The sequence below is a fragment of the Cydia strobilella genome, chromosome 9 (genome assembly GCF_947568885.1).
Source record: "Cydia strobilella chromosome 9, ilCydStro3.1, whole genome shotgun sequence".
Classification (NCBI taxonomy): Eukaryota; Metazoa; Arthropoda; class Insecta; order Lepidoptera; family Tortricidae; genus Cydia; species Cydia strobilella.
Window position 1 is genome coordinate 17,619,422 of NC_086049.1, and position 16,890 is coordinate 17,636,311.

The 16,890-nt window shown below is 38.4% G+C and overlaps 1 protein-coding gene across 1 annotated transcript; it reads right to left on the reverse strand.

Annotated features, from left to right (window-relative positions):
• Positions 1–236: 236 nt before the first annotated feature.
• Positions 237–5,306, reverse strand: LOC134744479 (uncharacterized). Its single transcript, XM_063678298.1, has 4 exons — positions 2,540–5,306; positions 1,230–1,367; positions 926–1,146; positions 237–646 (listed from the first exon to the last, which is right to left on the reverse strand). The coding sequence occupies exons 1-4, from the start codon at positions 2,667–2,669 to the stop codon at positions 560–562; spliced, it is 576 nt and encodes a 191-aa protein (XP_063534368.1). The 5' UTR covers positions 2,670–5,306; the 3' UTR covers positions 237–559.
• Between the last annotated feature and the right edge of the window lie 11,584 nt (positions 5,307–16,890).

The window sequence follows — 16,890 nt, forward strand, 5'->3', positions numbered from 1 at the left end:
ACGACCACCATTTACCGGAGGAGTGCGAAGTGTGTGAAGAAAAAAGTAAGGGCTAAACTGCGTTTACCGGGTGCGTATATATATATTTAAATGTATGTATTTATTTATTGGACCAATAAACTATCCTACCTATTTCCTAATAAATAAAATCTTGCGTGTTCAGATCACGTCGGGGTCACCAATGTGGCAGTCGGGGTTTGGTAATGTGTTGGGATTGTTAGAAATAAAAGTCCATACGCGGTAACAATAATTAATCTATATTAAAAACTAAAAACTAAACTTACACAAATAACACAAACAAATTACACTTACACAAGTCGCATTTAACACTTATATCTAAAACCATAAGCCATTATAACAGATTGCCTACTGAACTAAAAATCATTACGGATCACTCGGTGTTTCATAGGGAATTGAAAATATTTTTATTGAGAGGTTGCTTTTACAAAGTGGATGAAATTTTTGATAATATTTAAGATTTAGGCTTATTATATTATGATTACACTAAGTTTTTAATAATTATAATTTTTTGAATAAATGTATGACTATAAGGTTATACTCATACATTTATTAAAAAAATATAATAATAAGTAGGCTTATTTACTAATTTAATACGTGATGGCCGCGGCTTCACGGCGGCGGCTGTCTGCAATAACAAAATATATAGGTTAACATTGATGCTATAGTAGTATTCGCTCATTTTGTAGTTTTAGCGAAGGAAGTGGTTATTTACGTTGCCAAATTTAAAGCATAGACCTTCACTCACTTTCGTTCGCTTCGGTCCAATTTTTTTGTCGAGATAGTTTTAGGAAATTATTTAAAATGGCGGAGTTGACACAAATGACGTAGGTGCCATTGGCATCTATTCTAAGACGCATAGAACCATTGCGGCTCGTTACAAAAACGATCGTGAATATCAACATACCCTAGTAGGGTTTTCTGCAAAGCATGCACCCTGGCGCCGCGCAGGGTAATGCTGCGGTCGGCGGCCGGGTGCGTCGGTCTTGACGCCCCGGAATAGCAACCGGCCGCGACCTGGTCCGCCCCGAGCCCGGCCTTGAGGGTCGAATACGGCGCGCAACCCCAACCGGGGTCGGTGGCGGGGTCGGCGGTATTGAAGCCGCCGAGGGTTCCATCTGAGGCCCTCTAACAAAAAGCGAAACAAAATGAAAATTTCAACGATAATGTCACGCAAGGGGAAACTAAGACTTAGTACTGAACGTTCTTACCTAAGGCAAAGGCGCAGGGGCATGCCGCACCCCCAGCATGTTTCAGCTGCCGGCGACGACGCCGGCTGCTCTGCTGCTTGTGCCTCTGCGCCCTCCGCCTCGTCCTCCGCACCCTCTCGCTGTCTTCGTGTCCTGAAGCTTCAAGCAAACATATCCCATTATGAATTTGTAAATTTACATAACTCGAATATGTATTATATAGTTACAGAACTTACCTAAGGCATTGAAAAATGTCTCTCAAAAAATCCATTATTTTATTTAGTTATATATGTTCGGTTCGGGCCTCGTCACTGAACTGAACAAGAGCATCGTAGAGATCGAGCTTACAGTTTACCAATTATCATTTTGTTTATTATATCATATTTCTCAAAGAGTTGTTTTGGGAACTCTCAACACCGCCGAATAACGAAATAGGAAACCCTTTAAGGTCCGCCACACCGCCATCTTAATACTTACAACAACATAAGGGTCAGCATAAATTATAATCAAACTAGCAGTTTCCCGCGACTCGTCTGCGTGGAATAACCCTTTAAAAGCTTCCAACTTTTCTGGGATAAAAACTATGCTATGTCCATTCCCGGGACTCCAACTATATACGAAATTTCAACTTAATCGGTTTAGCTAGCGCTAACGAGTGCGGCCGAGTCAAACAGACATTCAGTAAACAGAGTTATTACGTAACTTACTAATAAAACTTAAGCCTAAATAATGGGTTAAAGGCGCGGGCGCTGTATCCTAGAACTCATTATGGCTTGTTTAAAAAAAGCTTCCAAGTATGGTCGAACAATTATTTAACGGCCACCAGATGTGTATCTTTCTATCATAGAATGACTTTTACCTGACCCATAATTATTATTTGCAAACAGTTATTTTAGTCATGGTTATTTTTTTTACCAAGACACAAACAGATATGCTCTTCTTAATTATGCTATATTTTAAAGAAATAGTTATAATTATACGATTATTATATTTACCCATGATTATTTTAGTACAAAGTTCATTTTTTATTTTATTTTAAATGTTTATCAAGTCTGTTCTTAAAACTGTTCACAGAGGGAGCACTTATAACTGTCTTTATTACCTTAAACGTTAAACTTATTTATTACCGATCCTCAATACCGTGTAGCATTCATATACACTTTTTTTTAACATCATTTTCACAAGTAATTTTCCACCCATTGGAACCATATTAGCGGATTATCACAAACAAGAAGCATTTACTATTACAGTAATAATAAAATAACTAGGCAACATTAGAAAACAAATTGACTTAACTACAATAGGTAAGTAACTAATTATTTAAAACAAACCTCGTGTGCTCTTCCGATGCGTTATCTCCTTCCTGCTAGAGTCCTTCAGTCCACTTTCGCAAACAAAAAAAGGTCCTCGCGCCGTGATCATAATATTTTTTATAGCCATTGCTTCGTGTTTCAGAGTCATCTACAATAAATAAGTGATAAATATTAAGTAGTCTTTATAGTTAACATTATCGACTACCATCAGCATCACGTGTCGAATAATTTACTTACCATGAAATATCACAAATTCACAAGACAGCGGAGTATTAGTAATAGGGTCCCGTTTTTACCCTTTGGGTACGGAACCCTAAAAACGTGATTTTTTTGCCGTTTTTTGCGTAATGTTATGGAACCCATCGTCGGTTTTTATTGTAGTTTCGATGTTATTACTCACATATAAATGTAAAAGAAAATTGACATCTTTTACACGACTGCCCGAAAAAGGAGAAAATTGTAATCATGGCATGTCATACTAACATATAACATAAGTCAGAGTCCCTAGACTACAAGAAAAAATAGCTATTACAGAAAAGCGCGTTATTGTTATGCAAAAGAGAATTGTGGTAAACATTTCACTCTTATGTTGCAGAGGGAATTGATTTGTTAGCTGTTATCGACTGAACTTGAGAGTGCCAGAACTAAAGTGGCTAAAACTTAAATTTATTAACACTTCGAACAATCCAAAATATTTTAACATCGTCTCGACGTCATTTGGTCTTGTGAGATCTTACGTGAAACAGGAGACTTGTGTTTGTGTTCTAAAATGGAAAGAAAGTAAGTACTCATGGAATAATATTGTATTTAAAAATAAAGTTAAATCACCAATTTTGGATATTGATACCCTAGTGCCCATATGACTGTGCGGAAGTTCCGAAAAAAGTTAAGATTTCAGTGAAATGGTGATTACACTATAGTATGCTCACTGGTGCAAAGATATTTATTTTTCTACAAAATAAGTCACAATTGACCACTAGGGTATCGATATACGTAGTATTAATACCTTATCATTTGCACATATTAGGATTTAGACATAGTGATTTAGTTCTAATTAATGACGTGATATTGGAAGATCAAAATTAAGATAACAACTAACTGCCACTGTCAAATCTGTTCTAATTTTATTCTAGATCGGTTATATTTTTGGTCTCTATTTCTGAGCGCTCCCCAGCGCTTACACATTTCTGTTTGGCGTAATGGTTGACTGGGAGAGAATACGTTAAGGCATGCCTTTTGAACTCTTTTTGTGTGCATTGTGCAATAAAGTTTAAAATAAGTAATAAACTGTTTATTCTGTTTGCAGCGGAATTAATACGCCACCACCGTCATCGCCGGACGGTGTAACACCACCGCCGACACCGGAGGCGTCGACTTCGTCGGCGAGCGAACTGGACTCGCCGCCGAGGTCACCTACACTGCCGCCAACACCACCACCTGACCTTGTGGCGGCTGTTATATGGTGGCCACCGGCTCCTCTGCAGGAGCGGAGGCACAGCGCTCCTTTTTAATTTACTATGGGACCACAATTAAATAATAAAACAGTTCTATAGTAGTATTATTTCTAATTCTTTGTTGAACTTGTTCCTCCATTGTTGTTGCTCCATTATTTTTTTTTGAAATTTTCAACCTAACCAGTCAGTAAGATAAAAAGGTGGCTCGACAAAAGGCAAATACACACCAGAGTTCTTTAGATTTAAATTTACAACGTTTGTTGTATGGGAGCCCCACTTAAATATTTATTTTATTCTGTTTTTAGGATTTGTTGTTATAGCGGCAACAGAAATACATCATCTGTGAAAATTACAACTGTCTAGCTATCACGGTTCATGAGATACAGCCTGGTGATAGACGGACAGACAGACGGACGGACAGCGGAGTCTTAGTAATAGGATCCCGTTTTTTATTACTGTTTGGGTAAGGAACCCTAACAATTGAATTTTTAATGAAATGTTTTATTTCATGTTTTATAGATGTTTGTAAAATTTGGTAAGTAATTACCTACAATTATCATGAGTGCTATAGAGAACTTGAAACGTCGAAATTGAATATTCCAATAATATTCAAATATGTAATACGGATAGTAATCCGTGACACAATCTATTTATTTATTTAATTTTATATTGAGGTATGGTGGCATATTAAAATGATGTAACAATCCTTTCCAGGGCCACCGTAAGATATCATGATATAAAGAAAAATAAAACCCATCGCGGCTCAAAGGATCGAAAGCCAGATGGGTAAAGCCGTCGAGATTGTTAATTTTTGTCTGAACCAAATCTTCCAGTTCGTTTTCATCGAATATGTAAGCACTACTGGCGTTGTTGTTAGTTGATTCTATAAAGCAATGCTTGTTTCCCCATTTCGCAAACTTAATAAAAGTTGGTGTTTCTATAACATTTTTGCATTTTCATCAAACCCTCCTAATTTTGGTTAAAAATGCCGTGGCCGTATTCTCCGAGTGCTTTTAAACTATCAATTATTTTCATATTTAAACATTTACAAAAATACGTTTAAAACGTTTGAAAGATTAGACACACTATCATTTTATTCAATTTGTAATACGCATTTGTAATACGTATTAATATATTTATAACATTTTGCTGTTATTCTTATTGGACCACTGTTTACATTCTGACAGAAAATCACAAAAAACTTCAAAAGAAATTCTAGTGGTCCGCCCCCAAATTTCATTGGTGGACAAAAGCTGACGAGCCTCGGGCAGATGTTCCCGCTTCAAACAAAATGCGCCTTTAAGGTGGTCGACTCTGGCTTTGGCCGATAGTACATACGTGCAGAATGTGGAATGAGTTGCCTCCTGAGGTATTTCCTTTGTGCACGACATGGGATTCTTCAAGAAGCGGGTATTTAGGGTTCTCAAGGGTCGGCAATGCTTAAGTGGCTCCTGTGATGTTGCTTACGTCCATGGGCGACGATGACTGCTTCCCATCAGGCGGCTCGTCTGCTCGTTTGCTGAATATTACATAAAAAAAAAAACTGTACTAAAAACGGGACCCTGTTACTAAGACTCCACTGTCTGTCTGTCTGTCCGTTTCTCCGTCTGTCTGTCACCAGACTGTATCTCATGAACCGTGATAGTTAGTTGAAATTTTTCACAGATGATGTATTTCTATTGCCGTTATCAGAACAACTACTAAAAACAGTAGGCCGAACACATGATTGACGCGACAGTATCTCGCCGCGAGATAGACTATCCGTCTTTTAATACCTGTATGAATTAAAGGGGGACGGGTAGTCTATGTCGCGGCGAGATACTCTCGCGCTAATCATGTGCTAGCCCGGCTGAATAAAATAAATTATTTTAGTAGGGCTCCCTTATAACAAGCGTGATTTTTTTGCCGTTTTTTGCTTAATGGTACAGAACCCTTCGTGCGCGAGTCCGACTCGCACTTGGCCGGTTTTTAAAGAATAGCACACGATTATTAACTTCAACATCATCGACAAAACAGCGATTGCTTTTAGTTTTAGTAATTAAAAGTAGAATGGCGTATACCTTGATAAAAAAAAATATACACTCACGTACCTACGGGATTTCGCGCAGACGGATTTGGCCGCATTGAGCTGTCTGCTACTAATTTTCGTTGCTAGGAATTGAAATAGCCCTATGCGGAATTTATGTCAGCCGATGATGATGATTTAAACGTAGTTGTGTTAATCTTTCAAAACAACCCGTTGGCAAACTGAAACACTGAGTAAACGCAGTTAGACCCAGTTGATTGTAATCAAGTTTACTAGTAACTTAGGCGCTTGTCACACCGGTGATTAACTGATTAGAAACGGTTCGTGATCACAAATTTTAAATCTTCATGTTAATCCCGGCCTTCACCACTGGAGGGCTTCGTATTTTTTTCTTTAATATATGACATCTATTACAGTTTATAATTTCTATATAGTAGTGTGACTACTTAACAAACACAAATCAAAATATTTAATAAAATAATTTGATTTGTTCCCAAAGTTGTTCTTCATGTTAAGTTTTACAGTCAACATTAATAGGAGCGAATAATGCTGATCTGAAAAATCAGCCGTGTGATAAAGCGTTTAAGCGCAAATTAAGCGACATAACCACAGAAAAAGTGTTAAATATAGTTGGTCAAGCACATTTTGTCAGTAGAAAAGGCGCGAAGTTCAAATTTTCAATGGGACGGTAACCCTTCGCGCCTACATTTTTTAAAATTTGCCGCGTTTTTCTACTGACAAGATTTGCTTGACCAACTACCTATATAGTACCTATTGATATTTGTTAATTATTCTACCATTAAACCATTAGGAAAATCAATCATCTACATTTAAATAAATTGCGGAACACAAAGATAAATTTCTTAAGATTAGTATGAATATACGAACTGCGAGCCATGGGACTGAGCTGCAGCGAGGCCAAGAAGGTTGCAGAAAACAGAAAGGCGTGGCGGGATCTTGTGGAGGCCCTATGCACATCCGAGATGCCCTAGGACATACAACAACAACAAAAACAGTATGAATATACTTATTAGGTGTGGCAAATTTTCTGTGAAATTAAAACCTTGGTCTAAACTAAAATTATATTTTCTAACTATGGTGCAAGTATTAAGATGTCCTATTCCACTTACCTGTCATCATGTCCTTGTGGCAGCTAAAAAATATTGCTATAAGTATATATTTTTAAGTGGTTGTCAAATCATTTTCTTGGTACTCTACTTTAGCAGATATTTGACATTATCAAAATTAGACTTATATTGACCGGGATATAGACCGTGATTACCTTTTGTATTATTTGTGAGCTCCCGATATACAAGTGTGAATGCGACCGTTGGTAAAGTTGAAAGTGAACGCAGCCGACGCGCAAGAATGAGGGTAGACAGAGCGCTGTCTACACAACTTTGACACCCACCCGCTATCTTCAGTCACCCGTGAACATGATGCATGTAACTGCGTCGAAATATCGGGAGCTCACAAATAATACAAAAGGTAATCACGGTCTATATCCCGGTCAATATAAGTCTAGTGAAACTAACCGTGAATCATTCAAAACTCTAATTATCAAAATTATTCCGCTTTTGACGTTACTTTAATACACCCTATTTTAGAGATTTATACAATAGCGTTGACCCGAAGTCGGTGTAACAGATGCCTGAGTTTGGATATCTTTAGTAATAATTACGCCCCGTTACAGCCTTCGTGCTTGTTTGCTATGTAAACAGACGAAACCCACATAACTCGAATCGGGTTTCTGGAAGTAGACGTAAGTATTTCGAACTTCAAATTAACAATAGTAGATTGTTAACCAAGGAATGAAAGGCACTCATTCGTGCCGAGGTATTTTGGTGCTCGAACGCAGTGAGAGTGCCAATAGTCCGAGGCTAAAATGATGCCTTTCACCCGAGTTAAACACTCTACTTTTCATATTAAATATATTAATAACGGGTCACACGTGTTTTAAGTCGAAAACGCTCGACATGTTTCACTCCGTACCGAGCAGCGTCATCAGGAGCTTGCGTCGAACCATTAGCGAATGACGTAGTGAGTGTTGTGTGCAACCCATCATTTGACAATAATGCCGTAAACGAGGGTAGTTTCTCGCCACCCCCTGCCGCCACCGGCGCCCGCGCCGAGTCATCGGGCGCGGAGGGCTGCAGCCCGCAGTCTGCGCCGGTCCGTCACCGTCGACGCAAGCTCCTGATGACGCTCCTCGGTACGGACTGAAACATGTCGAGCGTTTTCGACTTAAAACACGTGGGTGACCCGTTATTAATATATTTAATATGTCTGTGTCTCACGGAAGTTTTGTTACTCTACTTTTCATTTCGAATACGAGGAAAGTAAAATGAATGTTTTCTTAAATACATGACTAAGTATATAATTTTTTATAGTATTTCTTGAGGGTACTTTCAAGTAACAATTTAGGCAAAAGTATCGTTATGTATGGAATGGAGAGTCAAATATTAGACTGGAAATTGTATAACAAATCCATTCAAACTCAATTTTTAATTGCTTATCATAAAAAAATTAAATTCATCGTATTTCACGCATGTCACGTTTGTGGTTTCAAATTCGCATTGTTTAGTTCTTTAGCACTAGATCTAGAGATAGTTTAATTGAATTGTACAAACAAGTCTTGTCTGAGCAACCATAATTATCTAATTTCAGTAGTGGAAACTGTTTTGGCTTATGTATGTATTTAAGTGTAATTATCTATATGTGTCATCTTTCGATGTTTGCTTCCCATTATCAATAAAAAAAAAAAATAAAAAAAAATTCGAACGTAAAATGCTCTAGTGCAGACACGTATCATTTTCTGCACACCTTTTAGAACAACAACTACCCTCTTTCAGAGCATGAGAAATGAAAAATATAAGTACGCGTAAAGTCTGTTCGGAAAGAGAAGAGTCTGTCGTGGAATGTATGAGCTTCCTTATGCAGCGTACTAAGTAGGCGAACAACACGCGAACGCGAAGCGAAGCGATGCGGCGCGGGGTGAATCAATCCTTTGATACTTAAAGGTGCCACTGACTATCAGTCCGCCGGACGATATCGGCCTGTCAGTTAGAACAAAAATTTGACAGTTCCGAACAACTGACAGGCCGATATCTTTCGACGGACTGATAGTCAGTGGGCCCCTTTATACACGTTGGCTTAAAAATAAGTACATTCCCGTTGCCAGGGTTTTGGGATTATACTGAGCAACTTTTACTATGGGACCTGACCCAAAATCGCGAAAACTAGTGCCTACGCCAATTCTTGGGATTAGTTGCCAAGCGGACCCCAGGCTCCCATGAGCCATGGCAAAATACCAGGACAACGCGAGGAAGATGATGACATTGTGTCGAAATGTAATATTGCGGCATGGTGTGCTAAAATGTATAAGCGACATAATTTATTCAAATTTTCAGAGAAATATTATTCTAAGTACATTTTAGTGTTTAACTTACACAAAAACGTACTTTGCTAGCTTTTACGGCTTCGCTGGAAATCCGATGGTCTATACAAACAGTTTTAAATATTCATGAAAGTTAATGTACTGAATTAAATATAATATCGCGCTAGTGGGTTTTGTACCGTTAATTTATTAGATTGATAAAGACTCAGAAGCTCTTATTAAATCACATTTAAAATCGGGTCTGTCGCGAATTTATTTTGTTACCTTTATTTTCCGACGTTCCGACACAGGTTTCACTGGTCGTGGTTGCGGTTAACTGAAGCTCTTGTCAAATATTAAATGATTTTTCATATTTATGTATAAGTCCAGGCACGTGAATTTGGTACGAAAGTAGTTTAAACGACCTTACCTATAGGAAGCCATATGCTTTTGCATTTCGGTTCCAGTGTATTATTTGACGGCCAAGAAGCGTCAGCGAAAGCGTTGCGTTGTAGCGTTGTAGCGTCAGCGAAGGTCTCCGCCCAACAAACAATTAGGCGACACTTAGCACTTTATTTGTAACTAAAAGACGTAAAACGACGCTATATTAACGGTTATATAGGCCACAGTTGTAAAAAAACCGGCCAAGTGCGAGTCGGACTAGCCCACCGAGGGTTCCGTACTTTTTAGTATTTAGTATAGCGGCAACAGAAATACATCATCTGTGAAAATTCAACTGTCTAGCTATCACGGTTCATGAGATACAGCCTGGCGACAGACAGACGGACAGAGGAGTCTTAGTAATGGGGTCCCGTTTTTACCCTTTGGGTACGGAACCCTAAAAAGGGTTTACAAGAGTTAGTTATTTCGAAGAGAGGTATCGGAGGAGGAGGAATCAAGCAAAGTTACTATCCGGTATCCGGCCGGATAGTAAGTCACTTACCGGATAATAACTGCTGGATTTCGGAATAAACAAACTGGGTATAGGAAACAGTCTCAGTAATAATCGTACTCGTTTATTATTTTAAAACAAAACACTCAAAACCTCCACAATGTGCAATGTGGGTAGGTATAGTTCTGGCGGCCGAATATTCGGCGGCCGGATACCGAATATTCGGCCGATGGTTATGCCGAACATCCGGTATCCGGCCAAACAACTATCCGTTGCATCTCTATTCGAAATATTTGTATTGCAACCGGTGTTGTGTATGGCAACTCATGTTATCTCTTAATACTCGCTGTTACCCGACACGGCTCTTACATTCAGTTTACGGCGGGTCTAATATAACGCTGCCCTAGCGAATTAGTTTGTTTATAGTGCTATTTTTTAATTAACTTTAGAGAGTGTTAACCTTGAGCTGTCTTGGTTAAATTTTAAGTTTACCTAATCCCTCGCTGTTGTGGCAATAAATACATATTCATTCATTCATTCATTCATTTATTCATTCTAATTGAATCGACTAAAGTTGAGAAAAGGTGCATCTAGATTGCCTAGATTTTATTTTATTTTGCTATTATATTTTATTTTATAATTTATGTGTTTTGTGAATTTAAATTGTGTGTCACTAACCTTAATAAATTTTAAGTTTTGTTGTACTTACTAACACTATATGGATCAAAATGAACCGAAATAAATAATTTAATTTAATTGAATTGAAAGTAGGTAAAGTCCGTAAGATGTGCAAGACTAGTGATTTATTTCGTGTACGGTGTGAAATAATAAAGTAATATAATTAATCCCTTCCTGTCGCAGACGCAATTTAGCACATTTCTGGATATGTGGCGAATTCTCGCTGCTGCCAGGAAAAAATATGGTGCATGCAGAAAACATATGGTGCAGTACAGCGCCATCTGTGTCGCTTGTCAAACTTTGATTAATGCCTAACTCATTGGCTATAGGTAATACCAAAATAATAATACATGCAGCGCCATCTATGACACTGTCAAGGCGCAGGAGTTGTAGATCTAGAAGTAACACGTTTTTTTATGATAGGCAAATAAGACGAATCGCCTAACAGTAAGCGCATACCGTCGCTCATGGACACATGCAACACCAGATGTGTTGTAAGTGCGTTGCCAGCCATTAAAATGGGAGGACGCTACTTTGAAGGTCGTATCGGTCCGGAAATACCGCAGGCGACAGTTTAGGTGCACGTTAAATCAGTTCAATGACCCGATTAGTAATAATTCAAGCCAGACCACACAACGAACCCTATCAATTTGTAGTAAAGCTACAATATCCGCGATATATTGCCCTATCAAGAGCGGTGTTCTGATTTTTAAATCTGTTATGGTTTTGATGTTGTACAAACTTTGACACGATTCGCAGTGCATCTGACGCGTACTAAAATTTAGTTTCGGACTACGCAGCGTTGTGATGGAGCATTCCACGGGCTGTCCCGTACAGATGTATTTTATTTCCTGTATTGCGATTTTTTTGGCGTTTAAAGCGGATGAATATTTTTCTGTGCATATTTTTGACCATTTGTCACAGAAAAGGAAACTCTTATACCTGCAAATCCTGAGATAATTCGCTGTAGACAATTTCGTGGAATGCTCCTGCTGTGGTACCTATTGTGGTGTAGCATTGCTGCTAACTGCAATGCGGCAGCAAATGTCAAGCGTTAGGGTATCGATGATTTTAATAATAACCAATCATTCAATAATTTTGCCGGATGCCAGACTGTCAACCATCTCCAGCATCAGATGATGCCTTGCAGAGAGGCGAAAATATTTACTTGGGTATTTATTTTGGCGGCGATTTTAAAATTAATATGCAAGTAAGTAGGTATAATGGGTTGGCACTGAATGGTTAGCATGTTATTATTTCACGGATTAGCAGAATCATATTTTCTATTTTAATCAATGGCTTTGATATTTGCTGCAGCAATTAATGTTACTTTTAAGGTGACAATCAGATAATTCTCTGTTGCAGCATTGACGCGGGCGGTTTGCTGCTAATTTCCTTGAAAAATTCTGCCGTGATCAGAACATTCAGTTTGTCTCTCATTTTATCGGTTGCGTCTCATAATCATAACATCGGGTTTTTTGTATCTTTTTAACTATGGGTTTGTTTACGAATAATCAAATTTTTCTTCTTCAATATCAAAACCGAAACAGATTTAAAATCTGAATAGCGCTTCCAGACATTCGATTGGTGCTGATCTCGGGCTGATTTACATATAAAAAGCGTATGATACTGTTAATTTGTATGTAGATGCAACGTTTTGGATCTTGAGGCAATATTGCAGACCGATTTAGAGGGATTTTATTACCAATAGCCATTTATAAAGCAAATATAACACTTCACAGACTATTGCTATACCTTGTTTGGGTTTAGTAGTTATTGCAACATGGAAAAATATCATTCACGTAAATGTTATCAAACTTTCTTGTATCAATCCAATTTAAAAGAACAGTTCGATTTTTCGCAAATATTCTAAACAAAAGTGCCAATGTGACTACAAAACTCGTATTAGAGCATTTTCACATATCTACTTTCTTTCGAAAAATTATCAACTTTTGGGTTATTTCTACTCAGAATTATGAGGACTATCGATTGAAAAATGACAATTTTGTGACGCATTTTTAGATACATTTTGTATGGGCCGTCACAAAACTGACACCCAAAATTTGTATGAAAACCTGGGGGCACTTAATTTCTTTGTTTAAATCAATAGTTCACGTGATTCTGGGTCGAAATAACCCAACTGTTAGTTATGCGAAAAAAAATTTGTACCATTATTTTTTTTAATCCCCATTAAATACGTCGTTTTCTTGATGAGGTATATGTCTACTTATACGACCTAATCTTTGCACTATAAATGCAAATTAATGCAAAATAGGGAATTTAATTTGCTTCAATTCGTTTGGCAGGTTGTTTGGTGCACGCCGCCAAATCTGTACGGAAATATTTGGTTGAAACTAGCACGAAGAGTCATATTTGTGTAAAATTTTATGTTGCAATTTGTTCGCTGTTTGTTTTTATAACTTGATCATGGTGACAATGTTGCAAATGGGTAAAGGACAAAGTTACGAACTATCATGTGACCCTGGTTAGGCATCTAAAGTGGGAAAGTGTGTAGGTGCTGGGGTGAGTGCGATAATCCCGGACAGCGATTGCGGATGTTCATGTTTTGGGTGATACGGCGCCACTTACCCCCCGTGACCACCTTCAAGGAAACTATCCTTGACACATTTTGATGCTCACATATACATAGTAACGGGAGGCTGTGAACCTGCTTCAAGCTAGGTATCGTCAGATATTTTCGCGAGGTTTCACGTCATTTTCGTAGGTATATTTTGCTTCTTCTGCCAGCAAACTTCGTTCGTTCGAATGGTCTTTAGAACTTTGAAATGGTTAAACAATATGGGTATCATCCACGAGTGTTCTTAAATAGATATTAAAAGCTTTATATAAACCACTAGGGGGGCACTGTCGCATATTTATACCCCAGGGCAGGGGGCGCAGCATGGTTCCATTTTTATCGCCTGTCACTATGGCCGTCACTTTCGCACTTACATGCTTGTTAGAACGTGACAGGCATAGTGACAAGCTATAAAAATGCGACCGTGCTACCGCCGCAGGCCAACGCTGTTGTCCGTATTTAACTCACGGCCAATGGAAAATTGCGGACAGAAAGGGTTTTTTTTTTATTGAGAAATAAAAATATATTATACTTGTTGATTAGCAACTAATAATTACTGTGGTGGTTTTAAAAACTGAAAAACAAAGTTTTGTAAAAAAAAAGATGAATCACTAACCTAATAATTTGGGATTTGAAATAAAACTATGAAAACGGATTATATCGCGTACATTGAATTTATAACATCCCGACGTTTCGAACCCTTTACAGCGTTCGTCACCCGTTAACCACGAATTTTATTTCATGAGTAACTATCGCGGTAACCGAAGACAATATTAATTTAGGATTTATTAAATAATGACCTGTACGCAATTCACCTACTCTCCCCTAGATGACACGTAAAGCCTGGCTTGATCGTGAGCGTGTTTGTGAATACGACTTTTTGGCCGTTCTCTAAGTAGCGACTCCTACACCCTATAGTTACCTACTCTCCAAAGTTTAAGCAACCAAAAACCAATCAATACTTGAATCCTAGCACTATTTCGCTTGCTGTGCTTCTGACCACAACCCCAATTGCTCAGCCAAAACCCCTCCCCTAATTGCCCACTAACTCGTCTCTGCCCTAGTATTTTATGGCCCAACGAATTCCTGTTGGCCACAAATCTGCCAACTATTAACCAAATCCCGGTCCGAAAGTTATTTTCTTTTCCTATTAACAAATAAAACTAGATTCAGAACTATATCGCCGATTGTGCCGGTTATGGACGGTTTTTCCTTTCGGCATTTCCTTTTATTCTACATACATATTATCTTTACAATAATTTTCACATACATTGCTCTTTTTATATCAATATTACATTTTGCTTTCATCAAAAGCCCGCATTGGTTTGTGTGCATTGCGGTTAATATCGTAAATATTATAATAGTTGTGCTTTATAGTGAAAGGTTAGTGGTCAGATAAGACTCAATGAGTTGCGACAAAATTGGCTGTGGTGTTTATATTGCCGCTTTCAGATATATAAAACGTTGCGTGAGGCCATTGTGTTTTGAGCGATATTATATTTGGGCTTCAAAAGACTGTGCATTTAGGAATTTCGTATTTTGAACGAACATTGATGTTTGTTGTTTAAAAAAAACGAAAACGTTGCTGTGGAGATAAAATTGAAAATCTATTTTGAGATATTCGGGATGGTGTGTTTGATTTGTTTTTGAAGCTCCAAAGGTATGTTTTTCATCTAGTGCTATTTCCATTAACACGCGTGGTGTCCCGGATACTAGTTTTTACGAAATCAACCAATATCGAATTAACGGAAAGAGACTAGGAGACCGATTCAGGTTTTTAAAATTTTGTAAAATTTTGTTTTGTGCTAAAGTTTTGATCTTATTTTTGATCGCTCTGATTTGTGCATGCGAAATGAAGAAAGTCGCGTGCGTGCGTGAGATGCGCGCCAATCACCAAGACGATCGTAAAGTAGTATCAAAACCATTACAAATTGTTAAATTAGAATTCACCTCTAGTATAATCAACACTCAGGAGGCTGGTTCAGTTGGACTCGGCTGGAAGGAGCTGGAAGTAGTCGCTCAAGATCGTGACAAATTGAAAATTCTTCTGCGAGCCCTATGTCCCTAATGAGGTATAACTTACACCATCATCATCATCATAATCAACTGCGTGTGTTGATTATGATGATGATGATGGTGTAAGTCACACGTCACACATACGTTCGTAGTTACACGATTTCAAAGCAGGCTATCAGCGCCTCATAGTTAATGAGGCCTATTCGACCGACCTTGAAACCAACATGAAATCATTTAGTTATAATTTTCGCGCGTACATTTCGCGAGCAAGACGCACGGGCGAATGATAACAAAATGACATCATTTCGACATCAAAATGTAATACTGTAATTTTGATTTGTTCTTATCAAGAAATAAATTCATCACATTTGTTACACTACTGCAACGATAGAAGCGTTGTGGTCGTAAATGATGATGATGATGGTGGTGACGGTGATCGTGACACATAAGGGGCCCACCACTGATTATCAGTCCGCCGGACGATATCAGACTGTCAGTTGTTCGGAACTATCAACTTTTTTTCTATCTGACAGGCTGATATCGTCCGGGCAACTAATAATCAGTGGACCCCTTCACATCGTCTGTTATCGTGGCAGAAGCTCTAACGAGTAGGTATATAATTTTCCTGATCTACTAGTCAACTTGAAGTTCGTAGTCCCCTCACGCATATCCGCTCACACCAAAAAAACCTTCCATATTCCCTTCGTTCATACTAATTACAGAAAAAACTCCTTTCTTCTAAGAGCTGCTAGGTCTTTCAATCAGCTTTGCAAACATCATGATCTCATCGATCTGTTCTGCGATAGCTTTAGTTCGATACGCAAACTAATGGCTCAAGACTTTTCCCACTGTTAACACTGTATCTCTATCCTGTTCTTTTTTCTCTCTTTTATTCTTCTTGGTCACTGTTTAAACCAATTCCCCCTATCTAGTAAGATAAGTAAAGTATATTTATAAGTAATTAAGTATTATTAGAGTTGTTATTTCACACGCCATGCACTTTACGCAGTTTCTATCTGTGGAAACTTGTAATTGCCTCACTACTTCTATGTTATTATCTAACGTGTTACTTCAGCTGTAAGTTTACCTAACAAAAAAAATAAAAATAAAAAGTCTAACACATTACAATTAAAAAACCGCTAGGCTCAAATGGGACTGGGCCGATCACGTCCACCGCATGCATCCGGAGAGGTGGGCTAGCTTAGCAACCAAGTGGATGCCGGTAGAGGGGCGTGGACGGGGCAGGCCCAAACGGAGATGGCGGGATGACCTGGACAGCTTCCTGAACAACTGGCCGGAGGAAACACCAAATCGGGAGTCGCGGAAATCAAGGGGAGAGGCCTTTGCCC